Here is a 20,630-nt window from a genome sequence, read left to right as displayed (position 1 = left end):
TCCAATTAGTAATTTTCAGACTAATTTTATGTACAAGATTTATACTATAATATTCTTTAAAATAAACATTCATTGTTATTGATTATTATCACTATAATTTAACTATAATGTCTGATCTTATTTTTTATTGTGTTTCCACCATTCTTTTTAGAGTTTTTGAAATTAAATTAAACCCATAATGATGGCACCAAAAGCAATGACAAAAAAAGACCTTTTATAAACTAAATATGCTCAAAGCACTTTACAAGGTATCTCTAGCCAACAGCAACACTTAACATTTAGGACGAGATATGACGCTGTTAGGCGATATGAGAAGTTTTCTGACAGAGACAAGACTATTAACAGCCAGGTACTCATTTTACACCCAAGTACGGTGAGAGAATGTGAGTAATGAGCCATTTCCAAGGACTCAACTATCTGCCGATCAGAGAGGCACTCGAACCCAGGACCTTCTGATCCAAACCAAGTCTTACCACTAGACTACATAGCTGCACATATAATAATGAGAGACAAATATTTTTTTTGTGAATGGTGGGAAGGAATGGAATTAGCCAATTTATCGATTTTCGATATATCAATGATAAGCTCCTGGCATCGATGTTTGATATGGCAATATATCTCATCGTATCGATTTAGAAAATTTTTGATATCGCCCAACAATACACATTTTATTCCTGTGTTTGGCCTGGATTTATGGATCCTAGTCACTCGTCCCAACCCGGACATCCAGTTGTGCCAATTCTGACAAATTTATCTTTTATCTTTTTAATATTAGATTATAATCTATAGAGTTTATATATTTGTTTATTGAACTATTATAAACTTTAGCCGAGTGTTTGATTTAATAAAACTGGAGGTCCACATCGGGAAAACTGGATGATTCGGTGACAAACGTTTTCAAGATCTATTTTAATAAATAGTATTTTTTTAAAATATAGAAATACTTATTGATTCCAGATGAGGTGCGACAGCAAAAATTTAAAAACAAAATGTAAAAAATTCTTTTCAGTTGTACAAATTTATATTGCAAATGTTGCTGCTCTATATTGTTACTTCGATTGTAAGATACCTCGAATTCGTGAAAAAAAACTATGGGAGAAGCTGATCTTTCGAGTGAGACAAGGATTTTAAGAGATGATTTATATTTGTTAAATAACACGGAAAAGCTATGAAATTGGCATAAATCATGCATTTATTTCTTGTCTGTGTTTAATTGGGACCTGGCTCTATGACTATATATGTCATAATTCTTATTAAAATTAGGCATTAAAATAGATTTGAATTGGGATGGGGGTCCAAATTGGAACACTCCACCCTACTTATTAATAAATGAAGTAGCTCCTGCATATGGAATTTCTCCCAGTAACATTTTTTTAAAAGAAAGAAAGAAAAAGACAAAAATCCGTCGCTGTAAACACAAAAAGTCAAGGGGGATCGCTAAAGTTACAAACTGCCTTATTTCATCACAAGCATTTTGCCTGCCACTATTACTTATAACTGAATGCATTTTTTAAAATCTATAATTTTCTGCATTCTGTCCATCTGCGGAGAAGAATTGAGTAACAACAAAGTTGTAAAGTTTAAATAAACTTAAACTTAAATGTTAATATTGCCATACCTTGTTAAGGATCGGGTCTCTCATAACGTCCACTCCTCGAACTTTTGGACGCCCGATTCTGACATCTTGGTTAGTTGATGCATTGCTTTCAGACTTATTGACATCATTGTTCGGTGTCGAATGCTTCTTGATTTGAGATTGAGACATGCTCTTTAAAAATGGTTAGGACGAAAAATGAAATTTCACATCAATCAAATCAATGACAATGAGTAAAACTTTTGATCCCGATTTATCCAGAGACAGATATAGATTAGTAAATGTTGAGCTGACGGTGAGCACCAACAAACTGAACGGTAGCTCATTAAGACTTGACTGATACTGACAAAGCAGATTAATTCTTGTTTACCAACTGCCAACTGTCACTGAGACACTCGACTTCGCATTACCGCAGCTTAGCAGCAAAGCAATGTCAAAAATCGCGATCTCTAGCAGACGAAGCGACTGAAGCGAGCGCCTTGTAATCGCTAACTCGACTATCATCTTGTTCAAAGTAGTAGTCGACTTCAAAATTATGTTGGTATTTTATTTAATATAAGCTCTAGATAAAAACAAATATAATAAAATTTGTAAATTTAGATAATAAGTTGGCAGAGTGATTTAATTGTCGCTTCGCCTAACTTCTTTTAATCTTTAGAAAGGCGACACTGAAACCTCTTGATAGCCCAGTGGTATCGATATGTAATAGAGCAGTAAAGTTAGGTGCCCCAAACGTAAACAACAACAAGTTGATAGTGATTTCCGTTAGGGACCGGAATAATTTACGCACAATATAGGTCTCCCAATTTTGTAGTTTGAGTTGTAGGCAATACACTTTCAGTATTGAAAATATGTTTACATAAAATCTAACAGTTGCAGAAATAATAATATAAGGCTAAATTATTATGAAAATCAGGCTCCGAATAATTCTCGTTTTGTTCACACCAGCGCAATAATTTGCTCTGGTCTAAAAATAGATAGACTGTAACTTTTGATAAATTTGAGAAAATTTTACCTTTTGTTCCATAAAATATCCATATCTAGACATTATTTGATGCATGATCGAGTATTTATGAATATGTGTTTCTTTTGCCACCTAACAGCAAATTTTAAGGTTATTTTTTTCTTATTATTTAATTGGAAACGTGAGCTGTCAAGACAGGAACATGTGGTTTGCCACGTGCTTCTCGACCTTTGTTTACGTTTGGGGCACCTAACTTTACTGCTCTATAGAAGCGAAGCTAAACTCTCGCCAACAAAAAAATAAAAAAGAGAGTGGTACTTATGTTATCGCTAAGGACGCTGATAGACAATATTTATTTATTTATTTATTTATTTATTTATTTATTTATTTATTTATTTATTTATTTATTTTATATCCATTGATAAAACGAAACAGAATACACTTGCTGAAACTCTTGCATATATTTTCATGCTAGAGCCATTCCCTAGGAATTGATTTTTCGTTGATTTTTAGATGCAATAATGAATGTCTGCTTGCTCAAAGACCAAAACTTTAGAAATCCCGAAAATGTGTTCTCAATGTCCTTGAATAGCTCATAGAATAGCTGATGAATCATGAGACAGCAAGTTTGTTATATCGGATGATACCAGTCGCGCTTTAAATTATCATTTAATTATTTTGTTCTTTTGTGGTGTGTGTGTGTGTGTGTGTGCGCGCCTGTGTGTGTGTGTGTGTGTGAATGTGTGTGTGTGTGTGTGTGTGAAATATTTGTCCACATGTGTTCCATTGCCTCAAAACGGTACTAAAAATGAATTTTTACATAAAATTATGAGACTTATACACAGTTTTACAATTTTCAAGGAAAAAGAATATAAGTTTGTGATTAATAAAACTAAAATTTCCTATTTCTAATAATTTAACTAGAGCAATCCCTTTTTGGCATCCCCCCCCCCCCCCCCACATTATGTCGTTTTGTATCGATGGGGCTTATATAGATGTTGGTGCATTCATCACGGAACGCTATCTATTTAGTAGTTATTTAAACACAAATTCCATCTAATTACCTGCCTATTTGTGTTCGTTAGCCTGTTTAGTTGGTTTGGCTTTGTTCTTTTGTCTGTTATTCTTTTAATGTTGTTTGTTTCGTTTTTGGTTTTTGTTTGTTTGTTTTGTTTTTGTTGTGTTTATTTTGTTTATTTGTTTGTTTTGTTGTTTCTTTGTGTGCATGTGTGTGTGTTTTCTTTTCTTTAAAGAAGAATCACAGAAATAAACATTCATAAGGACATCCTAATCTTATCAATCTGAGTGTCATATGAGTGTTCCGAGCGTTCAGCCAACATCTGCAAATGTCAATTGTCAGTTTTCACCTTCATCGCTCTTATCTCAAAACTAGCTTGTGCGACATCCGACGGATTTTGCCAAATCAGCACACATTTGTTTTCGCGATGTGAAAGTACTTAGACAGTATTAATGCATTGCGTTTAGTTTTAAAAACTCATAACATCCGTCAGTCGGATATAACATACCAACACACATAACAATGTATACACTTAAACATTTGTAGTTGTAGTCTGATAAATACAAATTAATGAGAACTTCTCAGAAATGGCTGGCTAAAGACAATAAAAAAGAGTTGAGTGACGTCAATTTCATTCTACTTGCAGGTCTGATAACCCCACAGCTCTGTGGATAATCCTAAAATTGTTGTAGGCTCATTCTTGTAATAGAAATACTTTCAAGCCAACGTAAAATAATGTCAATTACAACAATGTTTAAAATCAAGTCCATAACTGCGTTCGGTTATCAGATCTGAAAATGTATGTGTACGTAGGTTTTTGAACGGCATTAATGAGAGGAAGATGAGATTCATTCATTACCTGGCTGTTGGCTGCTCTGCGATTTCTTTTTTTAAAAGCGGCATAAGTGGTGTTTTACTTTGAAAATGTAAAACAAATTTGTGGTTGTCTCCCTTGTAATAATATCAAAAGGCTGCACAAATTTTATCGCGTCATAGAAATTTGTGCACTTCCTGTTTCTCTGAATCGAGCAAGAATCATCTTCACAAACATGACGACTCCGACAGCAACTGCTCGTATTTCTTCTAAAAAACAAACTCTTGAGGATGCGTACTCACCTCCGGCAAATTTCTTAGAGATAGATGTATGTGATCCTCAAACACACGGTGTCGCCAAGAAGCGATACACAGATTATGAAGTGAGAATGAAGGTAAGACAAAAAGGGTAACATTGGGAACAAAAAGGGGGCGTCTCATTCACATTCTCATGCCCACCTGAGCGAACCATGGACAAGATATATCAAACGTGGCTTAACTTTCATTTATGATGGATATAGTTGATTTAACATTTAAGATGGTCATGAATAATTTATTTTTTTCGATTTCGTTTTCCCAATAAAGTTTGGTGGGAAAGGGTTAAGCACAGATCATGATCCCAATCCCATTGATTTTGATTGACATTGGACTTGGACCATTGGCATTGGATATGAATTCACAAGAATGAGTAAGAGTATAGAAATAGAAACATTTAGACCTCTATCCAATTAATAACCATGGACAAGATATATCAACGTGGCTTAACTTTCATTTATGATGGATATAGTTGATTTAACATTTAAGATGGTCATGAGTAATTTATTTTTTCGATTTCGTTTTCCCAATAAAGTTTGGGGGGAAAGGGTTAATAAAGCACAGATCATGATCCCATTGATTGACATTGGACTTGGACCATTGGCATTGGATATGAATTCACAAGAATGAGTAAGAGTATAGAAATAGAAACATTTAGACCTCTATCCAATTAATAATCACTGTCCTTGTCAATATTTATATTCTCCCATTATCTCTTTATATTCTAGTCTAGTGATATAAATATGGTTACTATGAAATACTGGGTTTTCCTAATCATGCAAGATATTTCATACTGATCCAAATCCGATAGAAATAGAAGAATGCCAGTGGTGGCATCTCAAGTTCATGTGACTCTTGTGTACGTTTTTCGTATTTTCCACCAAAGTAATACATTCATGCCTTTAGTTTTGTTTTGTAATGACGAAAACTCAGACTTTTAAAGCACAAACTGAACACATTACACACGCACTATGATGAGCTTTATTTTATTAACTTTTTATTTGTAGGAGGATCGATGAATCTTAAATATAAATCTGAGGTAGAGTGAAATGCCATTTCATGCCACATTAGTATTTGTCACCACTAATTGTCAATGATTGCCGTCAATTTATTAAGACCAAAAAAAAAATAATAATAAAATAAAATCCTACTTAAAAACGGAGTTTTAAGTTTTTTTTAATGAGTTTTGCCAGAGGTTGCATTTCTTTCTTTTTTCTTTTTCTTTGCATAACTTATTTTTAAGAATATAAAGTACTATTTTTTTTTTTCTTGATTTTTACTCCAAGTCTTTATTGTTTAAGTTACACAATTAGTGAAGAGGAAAAGCAAGGTGACAGATTAAGTTTTAGACGACCTTCAAAGTTCCAATTTTTTAGATTTTCAGCACCACATCTGTACTATTCTTTTTAAATCACTGCTCTTAACCTCCCATCCAAAATATATCAGAGGCAGTAATGATGCAGAATTCTTTAAACATCTTTAAACGTTTCTTTTAAATATTATAACATATAGTTATGTTACTTTGTTTTATGCTGTATGTTTGAGTTTGAGTGACTTGTGTTACATTACTGAAGCACCTTAAAGTTGTTAACATATGGGGTAAGGCACTATATTAATATTATTAGTACATTTTCTCACATTTTACTCTCACACCCACCCACTAACTACAAAGGATGATCTTAACTCGAATATTTTTACAACATAATTCTCCCCTTTTACTATTTAAAGGGAGTGAAATGATTCTCTGAAACAGGCTTTTGATTTTCATATATAATATATATTTAGAGACTGCTAACACCATTCCATTCGCTATTCTATGCGAATGGAAATAACATTTTCAAGGGGAGGGAGGGGGTGTTTGTGAGTATATAGTCTGAAAGTGTTACATTCTAACTTTGGAGGTCAATAAATATATATATATATATATATATATATATATATATATATATATATATATATATATATATATATATATATATATATATATATATATATATATATTATATATATATATTATAATTTATATATATATATGATATATTTTATATATATATATATATATATATATATATATATATATATATATATATATATATATTAATATATATATATAGTTTAAAAATAAGGTACAAAGTAAAATAAATGTAATAGATTTGCTTATCAAACGTCCACAACAATCCTGGATAAGTTCTCATGATAATAAAGGAGCTAGAGTTATCAAATGCTGTCACCCAGGTGATTAGTTTCAAATGTTCCCTCTACCAGGCAGTAGTTATCCTGAATGGTCACTGCGCATGTATGGTTGCTTAGGTTCTCGATGTTTTTATCTCCATTCCTGGTCCTTGTGTCTTAACCATACACCTCTAAATTTGTATGTTGTATCATGTATGAAAGTAAAATCAACTTGCAACTCTTGAATTGGCAACATATTCTTTCATCAGGGCCGAGAATCTTCCGCCTTAAGGCGGATTTCCGCCTAAATGGTGTTTTATCTCCGCCCATCACCATCACTATTCCGCCTTTTAAAAAGGCTCACCACAACCACTACATCAACATCCGTATCACCACTACTTTTACAACCACCACCTGTACTACAACAACCATCACATCATCATTCCTACCACCATTACTACTACAACCACCACCACATCATCATCCCTACCATCACCACCACCACCACATCATCATCCCCCACCACCACTACTACTACCTACAACCACCACCACATCATCATCCCTACCACCACCACCACTACAGCTACAACCACTACTACTACAACTACCATCACATCATCATCCCTACCACCACCACTACAACAACCACCACCACATCATCATTCCTACTACCAATACAATTACATCCTCCACCACCACATCATCCCAACTATCACTACTACAACCACTCCACATCATCCCTACCACAACTATTACAACCACCACCACACCATCATTCCCAACACCTCTACAGCTACAACCACCATATCATCATCCCTATCACGACCCTACTACAACCACCATCACATCATCATCCCTACCGCCATCTTTTCTTACTACTACTACAATATGTTGTAATTACACTCTCAACTTTTGGAATTCCTCCAAGTGGTGTCAGAAATTATTTCGAGACACATTTTTGATTGCATCTCAGTAAAATTTTATGAAATTCAAATTTATACGTTATCGTCGCATAGATAGGTCTTGAACTCCATTTTTGTGACCAGTCATTCTCACCCCTGAACTATCATGACATCATCACCATCTCTACCACAACTACCACCACCACGACAGCAACTATCACATCATCATCAGTAACACCATCTCCACAACCACATCATCACTGCCCTCATTGTAATCAGTACCACTTCTAGTGCAAGCACCACTATCACATCATCTTCCTGGTGGGATCTTTTGACTTGCATGGATCAGAGTTGCTTTCTGCCTTTGTCTTGTCTTGATCCTTTTCCTGGCCGGATTCATTGGCACGGAGGGAAACAAGTAAATGTATAGTCGTTTTTGGGAGATGATATGTTTGTCCTTGTATATCATCTCTCTATTGTGTGACGTTAGATTTATGGTTCTAAATTTTGTATTTCTCTCACAAGGATTCTGTGCTTGTGTCTTGGTGAGACTTTTAGGTGACCTCAAACTAACTACATTGATAGTTTGATCTTGGAGTCCGTTTGTGAGCCCTATTTGAACCAGTCACTTTTTCTCCGGTGCTTTTGATCTTACTTAACTCTATCTTTTTTTACAGCCCCATATATATTTTAAGTGCCGCTGAAATGACCTACAAACATATACACGTGCACACACAACTCAATAAAGTTCACTCAGTTCTTAAGTCTCGTTAATTTTTCACTTTCATTTTTCTGTACTCATCACTACATTCACTTTGAGCGCTCTCTCTCTCTCTCTCTCTCTCTCTCTCTCTCTCTCTCTCTCTCTCTCTCTCTCTCTCTCTCTCTCTTCTCTCTTCTCTCTCTCTTTCTCTCTCTCTCTCTCTCTCTCTCTCTCTCTCTTCTCTTCTCTCTCTCTCTCTCTCTCTCTCTCTCTCTCTCTCTCTCTCTCTCTCTCTCTCTCTCTCTCTCTCTCTCTCTCTCTCTCTCTCTCTCTCTCTCTCTCTCTCTCTCTCTCTCTCTCTCTCTCTTCTCTCTCTCTCTCTCTCTCTCTCTCTCTCTCTCTCTCTCTCTCTCTCTCTCTCTCTCTCTCTCTCCCTCTCTCTCTCTCTCTCTCTCTCTCTTCTCTCTCTCTCTCTTCTCTTCTCTCTCTCTCTCTCTCTCCTCTCTCTCTCTCTCTCTCTCTCTCTATATATTTATATATATATATATATATATATATATATATATATATATATATATATATATATATATATATATCCAGTTCTTTAGCCACGATAAGTTTTCACTTGTCATCGTCATGTACTTAACAATGATACACACACACACACACACAAATCAGTAAAGTGCACTCAGTTCTTTAGCCTCGATAAGTTATCACTTTTCATCTTCATGTACTAAACAATGATACACACAAACACACACACAGAGGATTCAATTAAAATGTTAATTTCCTGGCAATTGCCAACATGAAACATACGTTAAATTAATATTTCCGATTAACACACACACACACACACACCTGGGTGGGGTTTCTGACCTCCCATAGTGGGCAAGGGGGTACATACTATGTCTTCTATCCCCTTATATCTGTTTTCCAACATACTTTCTGTCTTTGTCTTGGAATGAGAATACTTGGTTTTGTCCTGGCCCTGGTCAGAGTCCTAACTGGAAGGGAAACAGTCAAATGCACAGTTATTGTTTTGGGGGATGATATTTTTTTTCCTTGTAAATCATCTCTCTGTTATGTATTATTATATTTGTTATTTTGAATGTATAAGGTAAGCATTTGAGTGTATTCCTCTTTGTGCCCGGATGAGACTTATAGGTGATCTCAAACTAAGTACATTGGTGGTATGCTCTTGGAATCTACATCTGATCCCTTTTTGTTCCGTTCCCCTGTGTCTTGCTTTATCTTGGGTGCTTTAATTGTAATTCTAGAACTTTTTACTATCCCATTTTCTTCCTTTTTACTAGCGCTGATATAACCTAAATGTGTTGCAAGTGCCGTAAACCCTTGAAAACAAACAAACAAAACACACACACACACAAACACACACTATCATTCCTTCTGTCAGACAAACCTAAATCTATAAAGTGGATCATATGCTTTTCACATCAGCCATCATTCTCTCTTTTCACGTTCAAGTACACACCTTATGACCAGTACCACCACCACTATCATCATCATCATAATCATCATCACTGCCACTACTACTACAACCACCACCATCGCCACACCATCATTTCATGAAGCACCACCATTACTACAACCACCTCCACCACATCATCATCACCATCATTGCCACCACCACTACGACATTATCATAGCACTATCACCATTAAAACAACAATCACTACCACATCCTTACCAACACTACTACAACCTCCTCCAACACAACAATATCACCACCACCACTTCTGCAACCACCACAACCACATACATTATCATTACTGCCACCACTACAACAGCCACCATCATATCATTATTACCACCACACCTACCATTCATCTTAATATTTTATATGTCATAAATTGGTTTTGGAACTTTACTTGATTTGAAACAAAGAGTATTAGGATGATTATAGATCTCAATAGATTATATTTTGTTTGCAGAAATTCCTGTTTAAGCATTGAAATTGTTCGGAATTGTTTCTGATTTTTACGTGAGCCAAATTTTAAGTTGGCGTCTCTGGTCAACTTGAAACAATGGGATGTGGGCATTAGTGAATCTGTGAATACGGGAGATGTATTTGGCGACAACCACTACTACTACAACCATCATCACATCATCATCCTTACCACAACTACTGCAACCACCACCACATCATTATTCCTACCACTACCATTACTACAACCACCATGTTATAATTACACTTTCAGTTTTTGAAATTCCTCCGAGTGATGTCAGAAATTGCTGGGAGACACATTTTGGATTGCATCACAATAAATTTTAATGAAATTTAAATTTATAGGTCATTTTTGTATGGATGGTTCTTGATCTAAGCGCTGAAAAATTTCCTCCTTTTTAGTGACCAGTCATTCTCACCCCTGTTTCATGGCTAAGCTCCATGATTTCTGGACAAGCATTGGTTAAATGTCATGCTGTTTTGCTATGGCCATTATATTAGCCACTACGCCCAATATCTATTTAGCCCCAGACCTTCATCCACTCATTGTGAGTAAAATAAAGTGTTTTTTGTTTTGTTTTTAAAGGTATTGTTATTATTAGACTTCTAAAAGCACTGTTTGCCTTAGAGGCTACCTGTTTATTTGTTTCAATAGCTTCAGTCTCTTACTCTTATGTTTTATTATTTTCCTTACTACTTTCAGACAAATCTACCTGTATTTAAATTAAAAGAATCTGGGGTACGCAGACGATACAGTGACTTTGAATGGTTACGGAATGAATTAGAACGAGATAGCAAGGTAAGCCTAATATCCATTGATTGTTTCTAGTGTGTTATTTGATCAAGATGATTTATAGTAATCCTCTTAGGTTACAACAACCTTGAGCTTTTTTTTTTATATAATGGGCACTAAACGTGCTCAAATCGCTTTACAAAGGGTCCCTGACCAACAGCAGGATGTAACTTGTAGAACAAGACATGATGTCTGTTAGGTGATATTACAATTTTTTTTGACAGACAATGCTGTTCACAGCCGGGTACTTATTTTACACCTGAGTATGGTCAGAGAACGTGAGTAAAGAGTCTTTTCCAAGGACTCAACTTGGAACAACACATTGTCAGGTTATTAATTTGATCATGTCATTAATCATTAAGAGAAGACAGTGAGGGGGGTTAAATTGAAAAAAAAAAGAGAGAAATTGCAGGAGTAAGTGTTTTTCTTTGTTGTTTTTTTCAATTTGAATAAAAGCAAACTTTTCTTGGTACGCTTTTACAGAATAAACTTCTTTTTCCTTTTTAATTTTCTCCAGGGATTAGAGGAAGGGGGTAGGGGGAATTCTGTTGGTTCTTTTCTTAGCATGTTTCTGGAAATTTATTCTTTTAAAATATAGACAGATCATAAATCAAATAACAACAAAAGCATATATGAATTACATTCCAAAAACAAGTTTCCAACATCTGTAAAATCTAAACTGATGGAACAAATGTCATGAAATGTTGCACATCATACTTATATTCCTTGCTTCATTTGACATAGCAACCAGCAAAACCAATGCAGGATTACACATTTAACTTAGTCATCCATAAAGACAATGATGCAAGAGACTTACATACATCTTATGGCTTTTTTTATTGGAAGTGTTATCATATCTTTTTCTGTCTGAAATTTTTCTTAATGGAGAGCTCCTTTGTATTTGGAAACAGATAAATGTTACAGTGAGGGAGTGAGATCTGGTGACTAATAGGGATGAGCTAGTGTAATCTAGCCGAGAACTTCTAGAGAAGAAAATCAGAAGTAAATTTGACTTCTTCATCTGCATATGAAGTTTGATGTGACCGCACTTCTGTATTGCATTCCATCTAATCTCAGGTTCTAAAATGACCCAAAAATATCCCAAGTACAGTTAGTTTTAAAAAATAACAACCAAACTTTCCCACTTTTCTTCAATATCCATAAACAGATTTCCTTAATCAAACATGCATTGAATCATTTATGTATGTAAATGTAAAGTTTTTTGGGTTTGTTTGTTTTTTTTAGATGAAAGCTTTCTGGTACATTAATTGGCTTTATACTTATACTATATATAATTTTATTTCATGATCAAGTTAATGCACGTGTCTTTCTTTTGTCATAAGATTGTGGTCCCTCCCCTCCCTGGAAAAGCCTTCAAAAGACAGTTGCCATTTCGTGGAGATGATGGAATATTTGAAGATGAATTCATTGAAGACAGGAGAAAAGGTTTAGAGCAGTTTGTTAACAAGTAAGTCATTGAAGTTTCTATCTTTAAACAGGGGAAAGTCCATTTGGTCACCGAAGATCTGTAGAGCTTTGTATTACCTGTAGTTACAGCATAACCTTGGTATTTGAAGATGTCAAAAGCTAAAGTATTCCTGAAGCCCACTGAGTTGAAAAGTATAGCCCAGTGTGCAGTTTCTAAGGATGAAGAAATGTTGGCCAGCCTGGCAGGTGGGTTTTACATCTGTTGTTCATGTTCTTCTTTCCTGTCTCCCTTTATCACTTGTTCATTCCATTCGTGTCTTAGATCTCTAGAATGATATTATTGGTTTTGCTTTGACCCAGTTTGGAGTCTATTGCTGAGAGAGAGGAGACAGCTCAGTTAGATGGATTCATAATTTGGTGGGATATATTTTTCCGTGTAGGGAGATGATATTTCTTTTACCTCTATTTAGTATAATCTACTTATCAATATGCATTTTGTAACCATCTTCCGACACCTCTCTTGGCATGATCCTATCCTAGTGTCTATTTTTGCACATACGATATGCTTTAGGATCTACTCATGTTCTCCCCATTGTCATCATATCTCTTTGATAGTCCAGATCTGTATGTTTTAAATTTCCCTTCCCCTTCCTTTTTATTGGTACTGAAATGACTAAGAATTTTGCATCTGCCCTAAATCTTTGAACAGAAAAAAGAATACCCAACGAAACAAAACAAAGAACTATTATCCTATTGGCTCTGGTGTGGAATTGATTGTAACAGTGGTTAGCTATCCTTTAGGGATGCTGCTGGTTTATCCCAAATTACATTTTGTTGATAATATATGACCCAGCAATGGATATACTGGTGGATGGGCAGTAGAATCTTGTTTAATGATTCCACTAACTGAGAAATTGTGTAATTGTATTTTAAAATGTTTGGATTGAAGGTATTTGGATTGTAGAGATGTTGCTGTATATTCATTTCTCTATTGCAAACTTTTTACAGTTTTTAAAGATCTGTTACATTTTTTTATTATCACGCTATATAAAATATTAGTTGTTATATATATTTTACTCCAAATAAAGACACCTTTATATTTTGTTTTATGTATGCCATGAGTACCAGTTTTGTGGTCAATGTTAGAATCGCAGTTCTTCATTATGATTATTTTGTTGGAAACAAAATTCTTGACTTCAAATTCAGTATGAATGAAAAGTGAAAAAAATTGGTAGATAGCCTATTCATGTGAACATGAGCGAGCTCGTGCTTGCCTGGCTTTGGCCGTTTTGAGTCAGTCCCATTGTTAGTACTTGTAAAAGATACTTATCTCTCTTATAATCAAAATTCAATTGAGTGTAAATTTTCAAAAGTACGTTAAAAAAAATCAAAATGGTCAAGCATAGTGGTGTTTGTTTTTATAGGTAACGAAGTTTTAGTTTTAGAACTATGCAAGTATCAGCCCTAATATTTCTGTGGGGTCCTGTTCTGGTGTCTAGACTGGATGAAACTTTTAGTTGATCTCAAACTAAGTACATTGATGGTATACTCTTGGAAACCACATATGTTCCCTATTTGAACCAATTCCCCTTTGTCTTACTGTTTCTTAGGTGTTTTATTTGTAATTCTCTATTTTTTTTAAATATTATATTTTCTTCCTTTTTACTCGCACTGACATTACCTGAATGTGTTGCAGGTTGCCATAAAACCCTTAAAAACAACAACAAACATCAATTTCTGTATTCATGTTTTTTTGTTTTTTTGTCCTTTGATTTCAGAGTTGCTGGTCACCCCCTTGCCCAGAATGAGAAATGCTTACACATGTTCTTGCAGGAAGCTGTGATTGATAAGAACTACGTTCCAGGCAAAATCAGGACGACATGATGAGATGTTATTCACCATTATAAAAAATACAAATAAACAATCTGTCTTGCAATCCGCTCAAATTAGTTAAGTATGTGCCACTGAATAAACTATTTATTAGTGACTTTGATTGATATTGGCTTTGCCTTGACTCTAAAATTGTCTTATAGTTGTAAAGTGTGTAATATTATTATATTACACTAAAAGACACATGTGCAGTCAATACTTGACAAAATGTATTAGAAAACCTGTTATCCATATATTTTAAAAAAGGCTTTTGAGACTATCTTGTCAGATAATTCCGTTTTAACTTAAGCTTTCCCAAACAATTATTCATTGAAATTTCTTGTTACACATTATGAACGCTTTACAACTAGTGATTTTTTATTCTTTCTCTTTTGTTTTGTAATTTATAAGAATATCTAAACAGCTAAAGTGTCAAACAGTTTCCACCCATATACGCTTGGCTCCTTTGGGCATATTGCAAGTGACAGACAATATACTTTATTTTGATGCAACCAAAACTCTAATATTATGTATTTCTATTTCTAATACAACTGCCTCTCTGCATTTCTTTTTCAAATTTTTTTTTTCCTTTTTATTTTTGCGCTTCATCTCTGAGTTTACTGTTTTCCATATTTAAACATTTTTTTTTTTGGTCAATTAGCTCCACTATATATCATCATAGATTCTATTAGGATGAACACTGAGTTGCAATTTCATAATTTATGGGAATTATCATCTTATTTGTTATCATAAATCTGTTCTTAGCTGATTGTCTAAGTCTTAAATATAGGCTTTTCTATACATGTGTTTTCTGCCCCTTTTCAGTTTAGACATTTTTCAAGGTTTGTTTAGCTTTCAGTAGTTGTTTTAATTCACTCTTCTCTTCGCAGCTGTATCAGAAATCACAATCATAACCATTATGATCATGAAGACAACATTGTGACAATTTACATATTTATTATTTTAATTGGGTCATTCTTTGACCGACATTCATAATTTGCATCATTTTTTTTTTTTCATTTATTTTGTGTTTTGTGTTTTTGTTTTTGTTTATTTATATTTTTTTTATGGTATGTGTGTGATTCTTGTGTTCTGTTTCATCATTCTCATTTTACTTGTTGAGAAGTTTCCACTATATTCTTTCAGTGTTTAAGGCTGAGCTCAAATGTTTGTGAACAATAAAAAAAGAAGAAAATAAAAACGTGATAAAGATATTTTTTAAATGACTGAAGAATAGAAATGAGCATACTGAAAGTGTGTGTGATTGTCAGGACTTTTGAAAGGATCATTCAAATATACATTGTTGTTCATTTTATTGTTTAACCAGAATCTGTTTTGATTTCTTTCGTGATCTATATATATTTCATTCAGGCAATTTTTTGCAATATGTGTAAGGTCAGATAATGGATTAATTTTCTTGTTCTCTCTGTTACATGAACTGTTTTTGTATTTAATGATATGAAATTATTGTATTTTAAGTGTTGCTAAATCTTAAAGCACACTTATATTTCATATTAAGTGTCATCATCATGAGCACAGTGAAACTTTAAAGAAAAAAACAAGTAGATGAACTTGAGGAATTAATTTGTTATTTGAGAGAGGATCCCTCTGAATTAAAAAAATATATCTAAGATATAGATGAAAATACATATGATAAAAGTTTGAATTTTTTTTTTGTCATTGTTGATGATATTTTTTTTGTATTGGATATACCAGTTGTAATGAATGTCCGTAAATATCACAATTCATCATAGGGGAACAATCAAAATGTCACGAAATAAACCATTTGTCAATGCTAATCAATTTGTAATGTCTTAATTTGTTGCAATATGTGTTTTATGAGTTCTTGTCTCTAAAGGTAATCTGAAAATGTTTATATTGAAGTTAAATGCTTCTGGAAATTTCCTTGTATTAATATTTTGTGTTGATTAATCTTGCCAGAGGAAAAAAAAATATGCATTTTTAACAAGTTTTCCTCAAGGCCTAGCAACTATAGTTTCCAAAATGTATTCATTTGAATGAGGAGGGGTCGAAAACTGATCAGAAAAAGAGTAATCAAGAATGAGATAGACATACTTCTTTGTAAAGTGGCTATGGCAGTAAGTGTGGGAAATAATTTTGTCTCCTACTTGCTCTTTTGAGAACCAATAGACATGATACATAAATGGTTTTTTATGTCTTATAACTTCCATCTTCAACTGAGGAATGATAACTGGCTTATGGTTAAACTCTTTAAAAACGTGAATGGCCATACTAATCTCGAGTATACTTACATTTTCTGCTTTTGGTTTCACTGTGAAAAAGGTGTTTTGTTTATTTCCCTTTTTGACTTTTGTCTTTAACATTACTGGGCATTACTGAGAATTTTCAGGGTAAAATCAGAAATTGATTGGGAAAATGATCTCATACTGTAATATTATACTGTATTGTCTATGGTTGTAATAAAAATCAGTTTTCATCTCAAACGTGCATTGATATATTCCCTCGCACCATTGCTTCATAGAGGATAGTCTGTGCCATGTGTAAACCATGACTATAGACTGCTATTTATCATGGGCCGTTTGCTTGTATTTTCTGTCTCTATAGAATTTTTCTCGTTATGCGTTGAAATAATCCAATTGAATTGAATGAAGCTTTTATATCAACATGCTTAGGGCAGTCTCGTCCTTGAATACACAAATATGCACTTTAGCATTTTGTATTGTTTTGAAATATTTCTCTGGTTTCATGTTTCATTATAAAGATTTATTATTAATGTGCTTTCTTTTAGGAAATTAAAAAAAAAAAAATGAATAGACAGTAATGGTAAGACACATTTCACACATATGTAATCCCATTTAAACCTCATTATTCCTCATGGTTAAAATCTTAACATTGAATGATGGTATAGTGAGTTTTGCCCACTTAGAAAGCAAACCGTGTTTGATGCTAAGCCATGAAGCAGAGTAGTAGGATGACTGCTAGAGACATGGAATGATATATGTTACTACAATGGTTAATGGAAAGGCTTCAAATAGTTATAACAACAAGCATGGGAGGAAGAATACAGGAGCACAGTTAAGAATGGCACAAGATTAGACTAGAATCTCTCACATGGTGATACAGACAATATGTAATACTAGAGGAAGAAAGAAACTTTTATTTGTGAGTCATAGAAAAGATCAACAATTGATGCTATAGCACTGAGAAGAGAGGACAAATTGAAAGGCTGTCAATGGGATTCCCCTTAATGGACGAGTTGGAGGGTGGGGTTGGTGGGGGCTCTCCATCTGTCCTCACCTTTGCTATGTCTTCTACCCTTGTTCTTTGTCCTTTCAATGTAACCTTGTCTTCTTGTTCTGGAATTTGACCATAATTGTTTTCATCCGGACACAGACTGGAGCCTAGCTGAAGGGGAAACAGTCAGACACAGTTATATGTTTTGACAAGGGTGATATTATTCATTGTGAATCATTTCTTTGAAGTTTTTCATTATTTGATTATCACCTCTATTTGTCATGAGTTGTGAGTGTATCCATGTGTCGCAAGCACCATAAAACACTTAAAAACATATGAGTTTATCCATTTTGTTGGGGGTTCTGTGCCTTTTAGATGGTCATAGACTAGACGGCCCTGAAACTACTTCTGAACTTTGATTGTACTAGTTATCTTGCGTTTTTTTTTTCTTGAGTTATATTAAGTGCATCTAATTTCTAAGATGGTATTGTTTGACTATCCCACCACACCCTTTTTTCTGACGTGAAATGACCTTAAAAGTAAGTATCACAAAGCTGCATTCAAAACAAACATACAATATAATGAAAGCAAGATCATTGATTGCTGTGGCCAACGATCAGATAAGACTTAGTAGGGGCATTGCTGTGATCTTTGGTTCTGTTGGTCATGTTGGATTCCACTTTTTTAAATTTCATATCAATGCCAATTCATTTGTCTCTTCTTCTTTTTCTTCATCTTCAATGTAAACAGACAACAGATTTTGCATATTTGGGGGTTTTTTTGGGTGGCAGTGTGTTGCTGTGATGTAGTGGTAACCAGTCCAGGTTATTTTGTCACTGATGAGGTCCCTGATTTCAACCATGAAAAGGTTTAAAGTACACATTAATCCTCATTCTAGTTGGTTAGGGAGATAGATTAAAGAGGACCTTCTGTTGTCTTTATCTGAAAATTTATTAGAGCATAAAAGGGTTACAGTGTCGTCTTAATGTCTTATAGACTTCATCAACTGCTTGGCTTTTGCAAAAGGGAAAACATTTACTTGACATTATTGGCATCTCCTATTTTCAGTGATAAGAACGATCTTACAAATAGTCACTTCCATGTTATAATGTAAACTTGTCTATCCTAACTTCATGAGTTTTAAAAAATAAATTACATTGTTACCAATATTTTGTCATTTTGGGGGAGGGGGGGGGGGGGGGGGTATCAACGAAAAAGTTTTATAAAAATCTGGTTCACTAATTTAGAAAGGTCACTTCCGACTGGTATAGCTTGTATGATAAATTATATTTTGTCCACACAGAGAGCAAACATTAATTGCCTAGAGAATTACCACTAGATAAGCGCAAAATACCAACATATATTTTTTTAAAAGCCAATACAATTTTTCATCAAGCTTTCATATAGACTGTGGAAATCACTAGCCATTTGAAATGAAATTCCTTTCATCATCATTATCATCATCATTGCCTTTTTCACCCTGGGTCAGAGTATAGGCCACAGACAAACAGTTTCCACCCTTCTCTATCCCGATCTGACTTTTTTATCTCGTTCCATGTCTTATCACTTCTATGCATATCAGCTTCTTTAATTCTTTTCCATATTCCTCGTGGCCTTCCCCTTGATCTTCTGCCCTGAGGTCCAATACTTTCTTTGTTATAGTGGAGTCATTCTTTCTAAGGGTGTGTCCAATCCACCACCATCGTCTTCTTCCTATTTCCTCTCCCACTGGTTTCTGCTGTGTTCTTTCCCATTCTTCTTCATTTTTAATTCTATCCATCCATTTTATTCTGAGTAGCTTACGCATGCATGCCCAAGGGTAAATTTGTCATTAGGATATGTTCCTAGGGAAGGTGGGAATAACCCAGCCTTCCTGGGTGGGGATCCTGACCACCCATAGTGGGCAGGGAGGTACATGCTGTGTCTTCTATCCCCCCATACCCGTTTTCCAATTGTTTCCTGTCATTGTCGTGGAATGAGATTACTTGGTTTTGTCCTGACCCTTGCCGGAGTTCCTTGGCTGGGAGGGAAACAGTCGAATGTCTAGTTATAGTTTTGGGATATGATATTTTTTTCCTTGTAAATCATCTCTCTGTTATGCATTGTTTTATGTTTAGTTTATTATATGATTGGTAAACATTTGAGTCTATTCCTCTTAGTTGGTACCTGTGCTTGTGTCTGGATGAGACTTTTAGGTGATCTCAAACTAAGTACTTTGACGGTGTGCTCTTGGAATCTACATCTGTTCCTATCCCATTTTCTTCCTTTTTACTGGCGCTGATATGACCTTAAAGTGTTGCAAGCGCCGTAAAACCCTTAAAAACAAACAAAACATAACCCAGCCTTCAATCACAGTGCAGCGCTAGGCAAGGGCAAGGGGACTTGTTCAAGACCGCACAGCATTGTTGGTAAAGCTGAGTCAAATTTCCCCCTTGGCGGTTGGATGGTGGTATAATGAGAATTTTATAACTATAAAAAAATACCAAAAAAAAACAAAACAGTCTTTTCAGTAGAAAATATTGGTGTTATAACAAAAGTACATAAAGTTCATTATAAAGTTTTCCATTTGTAATTGGCTAAAACAAAATGACCCGACAAGCTTTTTAACAAAATGTGGTGCTATCCGTGTTCCTACTAATTTTATATGTCAACTGGGTATCTGCCAAAAATTGTTCATGCTGTCTTTATTTCTCATTGATTTAGAGAAAAAAAAAGAAAATTTTCTCTTTTCTCCATTGATCCTTATCCTTATCCTATATGTTTTTGTCCTTCCCCTACCCACCACGCCCTTCCCCATCATGAACTAACTTTTCTGTTCTTTTATATTTTTTTTCTTCGGAAAATAGATGTACAAACCCTTTTAAGCTTCTTGAAA

General features: G+C 34.4%; 2 protein-coding genes across 7 annotated transcripts in view; one reads left to right on the top strand and one right to left on the bottom strand.

Moving 5' to 3' along the window:
- LOC144967766 (NADP-dependent malic enzyme-like) overlaps nt 1-4,468 on the bottom strand; it is a 39,719-nt gene extending 35,251 nt beyond the window's left edge. For 3 of the 6 annotated variants that reach the window (XM_078905376.1, XM_078905380.1, XM_078905379.1), the window contains exon 1: nt 1,619-2,028. In XM_078905376.1, coding sequence (XP_078761502.1) covers nt 1,619-1,765 — 147 coding nt within the window. In that variant the 5' untranslated portion in view covers nt 1,766-2,028. Of the gene's footprint in view, nt 1-1,618; nt 2,039-4,435 lie in introns of those variants that run through there. The other 3 variants (XM_078905378.1, XM_078905375.1, XM_078905377.1) reach the window with 3 other exon arrangements.
- Nucleotides 4,469-4,578: 110 nt separating this feature from the next.
- LOC144967765 (sorting nexin-12-like) lies at nt 4,579-16,338 on the top strand. The gene is made up of 4 exons (XM_078905374.1): nt 4,579-4,784; nt 11,153-11,248; nt 12,586-12,710; nt 14,449-16,338. The coding sequence occupies exons 1-4, from the start codon at nt 4,626-4,628 to the stop codon at nt 14,552-14,554; spliced, it is 486 nt and encodes a 161-aa protein (XP_078761500.1). The 5' UTR covers nt 4,579-4,625; the 3' UTR covers nt 14,555-16,338.
- Nucleotides 16,339-20,630: the final 4,292 nt, after the last annotated feature.

Source organism: Berghia stephanieae, chromosome 3 (assembly GCF_034508935.2).
Source record: "Berghia stephanieae isolate SIO BIC M18660-M18661 chromosome 3, UCSD_Bste_1.3, whole genome shotgun sequence".
NCBI lineage: Eukaryota > Metazoa > Mollusca > Gastropoda > Nudibranchia > Aeolidiidae > Berghia > Berghia stephanieae.
Note: the sequence above shows the minus strand (reverse complement) of the source record. Positions and strands in the feature narration are given on the sequence as shown.

Bases quoted from the DNA above. Each gene is read 5' to 3' on its own strand.
- LOC144967765 (XM_078905374.1), top strand. From the start codon at position 4,626: ATGACGACTCCGACAGCAACTGCTCGTATTTCTTCTAAAAAACAAACT. The intron at 4,785-11,152 runs GTAAGACAAAAA...TACTACTTTCAG, and splicing joins ATTATGAAGTGAGAATGAAG to ACAAATCTACCTGTATTTAA. The intron at 12,711-14,448 runs GTAAGTCATTGA...CTTTGATTTCAG, and splicing joins TTAGAGCAGTTTGTTAACAA to AGTTGCTGGTCACCCCCTTG.